At 37.5% G+C, this 6,273-nt stretch overlaps 1 protein-coding gene across 27 annotated transcripts in view; it reads right to left on the bottom strand.

Moving 5' to 3' along the window:
* Positions 1-210: 210 nt before the first annotated feature.
* The window catches only part of LOC132610787 (probable inactive protein kinase At3g63330), a 34,454-nt gene continuing 28,391 nt past the window's right edge, over positions 211-6,273 (bottom strand). For 23 of the 27 annotated variants that reach the window (XM_060325181.1, XM_060325183.1, XM_060325182.1 and 20 more), the window contains 7 exons: positions 5,607-5,681; positions 3,781-3,864; positions 3,339-3,482; positions 2,032-2,113; positions 1,081-1,163; positions 892-946; positions 211-771 (listed from right to left, as the gene is read on the bottom strand). In XM_060325181.1, coding sequence (XP_060181164.1) covers positions 715-771; positions 892-946; positions 1,081-1,163; positions 2,032-2,113; positions 3,339-3,482; positions 3,781-3,864; positions 5,607-5,681 — 580 coding nt within the window. In that variant the 3' untranslated portion in view covers positions 211-714. The other 4 variants (XR_009571315.1, XR_009571314.1, XR_009571316.1 and 1 more) reach the window with 4 other exon arrangements.

Raw genomic sequence — 6,273 nt, 5'->3', positions numbered from 1 at the left:
GCACCATGTGAACATCTCACTTCATAAGTAACCTTCCCTATTTGGTCATTTGATTTGGTGGACAAGTGCGCCCCCTATTGAAATGCTGCTTCTGGGTCTTTTTGGTTATCGTACATATCAATTGCAGTAAAGCAAGATCGTTTGATCGTTAATGAAGATGAAATTGGAGAGGGAGTTGGAGGATAAATCTTCCCAAAATACTGCTATAAGCTTCCAAAAGATGAAGGTTGCCATTGCTTTATATAGTGTTTATGACATTTTGTGTTAACTCTAACCGGTTAAACTACAATGATTTTATATAAACGTTAAGACCATCTGTGTATATAACTTAAATCCGATAAGATATGGCATGCTAATCCTCCCAAAGAATGGACAGTAGAATATTGGTCACATGAAATTTCATGCTGCAATGTAAAGAAATAATGAAAGATCCACAATCTCCCAGCTCTTCATTCTTTGCTGCCCATTTCTCTATTCTTCCTGCTTATACACCAGGCAATAAGTTACAACGACATAACCATAAGCTGCACTTGTGAAGCCCAGGGTCCTATTAGGCCATTTCAAGATAGAGTTTTGTAGAACGGGCGTAGACAACCATCTCCATATGGATGGCCACAAGTCATCCGAATCATAGACCTGGGGTAAAGCTGTGCAGGTTGTGTTGTCTTTTAGCTGTTCGTATGGGAGCAGGTATTCCTCCCTGGTATATTTTTATCACCTTTGCGAGAAGTATGGGTGTTTTAGAGCCTCATCAACACTTGGTCGATCTTCCTGAAATGAAGATGCAATTAGCAACTAATTTCAGCTCACTGAATTAACGTCGTGAAACACAAATCGACAACACATGCATCAAATTTAGGTTTTAGCATTGTCTGTTTGAAGTCAGCTTACAGGATTCCACTGTAATAATTCACGTACTAGTCGCAGTAACCATATGTTTGGGAACCTGCAGCAATCAAAACATATTTTTAGCGTGCTAGCAATTTGAAACTCTGTTCTCTCATAGATTGTCCTTTTGAAAAAGGAAAGAGGGACTCGGGATTCCGGTAGGGAGTGCGCAGGACAGATACGAATACGAACCCTATCTTCAGAGGATCCCTGTTTTTTATTTGACGGGAAAAGAACTCTTCAGAGCATTTCCATGGAGCTGGTGAAGCTGAGGCCTGAATGAAGAAATAAGAATTTAGATGAAAACAAATGAATCCCATAGCCCTAAACACTGAAGCTAATCATTTCCTATCTCTAAAGATTATCTCAGAAATAAAAGCAGCTAGTAATATTTAGTGGCATACCTCAAAAATAATGAAATTGGAAAGATGTGAAGTGTGAATAATTCAGTCTAGTAGTTAGAATAAGAATCTAATATCACAAAAAAACAAATAAAATTGGAAAAAGCATTTTGACAGGACATATCTGAAAATACCAACTGCCACCAGCTAGGATTTCCTAACTGCAAATGTGGAACAGAAGTGACAATCAGAACAATTCACTCTGATCATCAGACAAATGTTGACTGGCAAAAGCATTAGGTTTAGAAGCGCGGAAAAACATTTTGCAAATTTAATGCGAAACTGAATCACATGGTTCCACCACCTAATACTTCCTGTTACATGTGAGATGTTTTTCCTTTTACTCGCTTATAAAACTTCCAAACTAGTCGGCTTCAGAAATGTGGGAAAAACAATTTTCACAGGTTAGATGTGAAACTGTAGTATGTTTCCACCACCTACTATCTCCCGTCACGTGAGAAATTTTCTGTCCTTGCCTAATATGAAAAAGTACTACGCCGTATTTCAATAACAGACATCCACTTATATTGGTGAAACACACAAAAGAACAAGAATAGAAGAATACAGAATTAGTTGAAACCAATGACATTGAATAAATCAAATCCGTATTGGTGTAAGTTGAACATCATAGCAAGAGCTTGAGTTGAGGTAATGACATATTGATTGCTCAATAGATATGTCCAACAAACCCAGGCAGCAGACAGAATGTCGAGCAATAGGATTTAGAAAGAAGACACCTCACCTGGTCATATTTTGATCTAGTTTCATGAAGTTTTGAGGTAACTCCAGGGCTCAGAATACACATTTCCATGAAAGATCTGAGTCTGTCAAAAGAAACATTTCAGCTATATTTAGCAGAACGTCAACCTGACTGGAATAACTAAGTAGAAACCATCATTCCCAAAAAGAAGGCAAACTACTCCCCATAACACACCGGAGGCACACCAATACACAAGACGGTGACAATTAACTTCAAATAGACAGAATACATCAAACCAACACGTATCTTTTTTATGCTCCCATCATTAGACCAACCACATAAAAAGTGTAGAGCTCTTTTTATATTAAACTATACTAACAAAATCCTTTCTTCTCAAAAGCGATGACTAACAAGTAGCACAAATTGATTTTGAGCAAATATCTGCTGAAGTATCTTAGACAGATACTAATACAAGTAGAAAAAATTAATAATTCAACATTCATTTGTAAACCCCAAATCTTATGGGGTTTATGCATAAACTATGCCTAGAAGTACTCGATCGAACACTAACCCTAATATGATGCTTCCATTAGTAAACGTACCTCGCAATCGGCACCATGTCAATTTGCTTAAATTGTTTGAGGCATTTAACTTCATTTTTATTTTCTAATGAATATTTAGTCTAAAATTAAATTTGTAATCTGAATTAGTTGCTACTAATTACCAAAAGGATACTACTTATTTCAATTAAAATTCACAGCTGTGTTTTGAGCCATCTGTGATACCCTATCAAATTACGGGCTGCAAGTCAACCACTAAGAAGAGTAAATTAAGATCAGTGATAGAATGTTAACCATTAGCGTAAGAATGTTAGTATTAGAAGAATTATAACACGTGTTGTGCTTAAACCTACGAAGAGGTGTGTTTTGCAGCAAATCATCAAGTCTTCAATACATCTCTTTTGTTCTCTCACAGTCCCACTCGCTCCTTTTCTCCATATTTCCAATCGCTTTAAACACACTTTGTTGCAGAAATCTATACCATGGCTAAGACATATTTGCATCAACTTTTAATCCTCACAGTTCTGATTTCAATTGTGCAGAACACAGACACCTTGCCTTCATTGCTATCCTAAAGGCAAATCTACAATGCCTCTTTGTGCACGATTAACTGAAGACATTGTAACTCTCCTCATTTAATGCTACCAACATCTTAAATATCGATCACTTTTCATTGGACAAAAGAAGGGACATAAAATGCAACATATATGGTTAACACTGGAAAATTCTAGGAAGTTGAAAAGGTATTACACCAAGCTGGCAATAATCATTGATCTAAATTGGACTTACTTGTAGGCAAGCTCCTTCAAGCTTTCATTCCAACCCTCCAGGTGCTGATCCAAAAGAGCACGTGTCCTAGAACTCACCTGAAACACGTCTGGCGTACCCAAAACCAGTTCTAAGATCACTACACCAACACTCCACATATCATACCTGTTAAACATAGACACGCTGAGAAGCTCCACGAGACAAGTGCATTTGACATATACAATAAAACACTAATAACAAAGCTGATGTTCTTGAGTTTAATGAATGAAGTTACATTCAGTAAATACCAATCAAAATGACGAACAAAAATCTGGTGGCATTCAGAATGTCATTCAATTCCAAATTACAAATTCTATGCTTAAAGAACACACATGACAAGTGCAGAACTGTGAAGTGTAGACTGACATAACACAGGGGCATATAACCAAAACCAAAATTCACAATTAACAAGAAACTGACATACTTCATGGTGGTGGGAGTCAGCCCTTCGTACCAACTTGCATTCAAAAGAGCTTCAGGTGCAGTATACTCATACGTTTGTTCAGCTCTGTGAAAAAGAAACGAAACAGAAATGAGGAAAAAAAATTAAAAAAAAATGTAAGAATAAAACAAGGTGGTACAATTCCTCAATATACCACAGAGAAAAAATGGCTCGGAGCAGCAAAAGAGATTTTATCACCTCTAAGTATACATTCCTCAGCACATAAAGTAGAGGACAAAAATCCCATCTATTGGGTTATCAAAGAACTTCCTTAAGGAATTCATGTTCAGCCCTATACTTCCAGAGATTGTAGGAAGGCCTGAGCTTAGCCCGTATTTTTGTTTTTGGATAGGTTGAGCTTAGCCCATATTAAAGTAGGGAAATTGTAATGCTCTGCTGGTTATCCCAGTGTGTGGATCAAATGGACAACTAGAAACCTAAGGGGAAAAATTCATTGGCAAATCAAGAGCATACTTAAAGAAATCTGGGAGATTTCTTCTACTTATAACTGTCAATTTGTACATACCTTCAGAGAAGGTAATTCTATTGCAGATCATCTGGCTAATTTGGGAGTTCAAACAATTATGATATCTTCAATGAAGCTGTTTCCATGACCAGTATAGTTAGAGCTTTCTTGAAGTTTGATCAAGATGAGATGCACAATTTCAGATTCAAATACAGGAGGAAACATTACCATATTAGTGATGGAATTTCCTGAACTTAGTTTTGGTGTTTCTGTTGTGACATATTTGTAGGTAATAGCCTCTTGCAAACCTTTTCAGAGTCACATAGTTAGGGATGAGGCCCTCAATCTTTTGCCCATCAATCCCTCCCCTGTTGTTATTAGGTTGGACTTTGTCAACCTACATATTGTAATAGAGGTCAAGGTATATGTCCTCCTCCATGTAATTATGATTTTTGGAATATACGGGTTGGAGTCAAGCCTAACTCCTCCATCACGATGATGGAAGCTTATTTTTTTTTTAAAAAGTAACCTAACACTAGCAGGAGTAACAGAACTAGATTAATTGATTCACTCAAGCAACCAACACTTACCGTCATGGCGAAGTTTTCTTTGGGTGACGTGCCTGTGATGTGTCACTTGTTGCTTTTGACATACCAACACCTTTAGATCAACCCATTTAAAGATACTACGGGTATGTCCTGCATATGCTCTAAGGTATAAACAGATAACAAGGGAGTGTGGTGGAGCCACGGATTATTAATAATGTGTGTATGGTTGTTAGTTAAATATACAAGCTAAAGTAACATTCACCATGGAGATAGAGAGAGAGATAAAGCTGTCACGTGCTTCTCATCTCCAATCAACATAATAGACAAGGTTATAACAATGACCACACCATGATTAATTAGTGGTAGCAAATAAGGAACTCAGCAGTGTCCTCAATTCAATAGTCAATATTGCATATCGATGGCATGCAAACATGATTGGAAATGACATCTGAATTCTATATCAGGCGAATATGTACAACCCTTTTTCTCTTTATCCAAAAAATTTATTATACATGTTGGGGGGGAGGGGGGGGGGGGGGGGGGGAGACTGGGGAACCCCCCCACCCCCAAAACAAGGTGGAAGGTCAGGTAGCCAATAAGTACAATCTTTTGATCCTATTTAGAAGGCATGTTGTACCATCACATTCAGAAAGAGGGAACCAACACCAAAAGGAAAAACCACCGCTCGCTAACTAGGATTTACAAGTAAATGTACATTACAAGTTCAAAGTACCTTGATATCATTCAGTTAAATGCAAAAAGAGATAAAAGGAAAGATTCAGCATATATAATACCTTGAAGGCCCAATAGACCCATACAAGTGCTTCAATGTGAACTCATCCACCGCACTACCGAAGTCAATAATACGCCTGAAAATGGATAAGGCTACTAAGAATAAGCTTATAAAGAAAAGAAAGATTCCATAACCATTATTCATCTAACTGAACAGACTTTCACTAATAATGTACGAGTCAGTCTAATATGGAACAAATATTTGATGAGTTAATGTGTAAACTTTACTTGGAGTCAGGATAGTCGTGCTTTCCCTTTACTCGAAATGACTTAAATATACAACTTTAACATTTAATCAAGCAAAAAGTAGGGAAACATCTTTCTTTTTTTTTTTTTTTTGTTTTGATCAAGAAAGAGCAGCACACATATGAGAAAGTAGAGAAACATCTTTTCCAATCCAAAAAGACAAGCTAAAGAGAATCCTCCCCCAGTGCCCTCATTTTCTTCTCTTCTGAGCCCACTCTTTCCTCTCCCTTCCCCAATTCCCTCATCTCCACCCCGTTCCCGCCCACTCTTTCCTCTCCCTTCCCCAATTCCCTCATCTCCACCCCGTTCCTTCTTTCTTCTTTATCTTGCCAGACCTCTCATTCTGAGGAAACAAGGTACTTGATACACAAACTGATTAGCTTTCACTGAAACAAAGAGATTCTTGAAACAAGGAAAACTCCA

This window comes from Lycium barbarum, chromosome 9 (assembly GCF_019175385.1).
Source record: "Lycium barbarum isolate Lr01 chromosome 9, ASM1917538v2, whole genome shotgun sequence".
Lineage (NCBI taxonomy): Eukaryota > Viridiplantae > Streptophyta > Magnoliopsida > Solanales > Solanaceae > Lycium > Lycium barbarum.
Note: the sequence above shows the minus strand (reverse complement) of the source record. Positions and strands in the feature narration are given on the sequence as shown.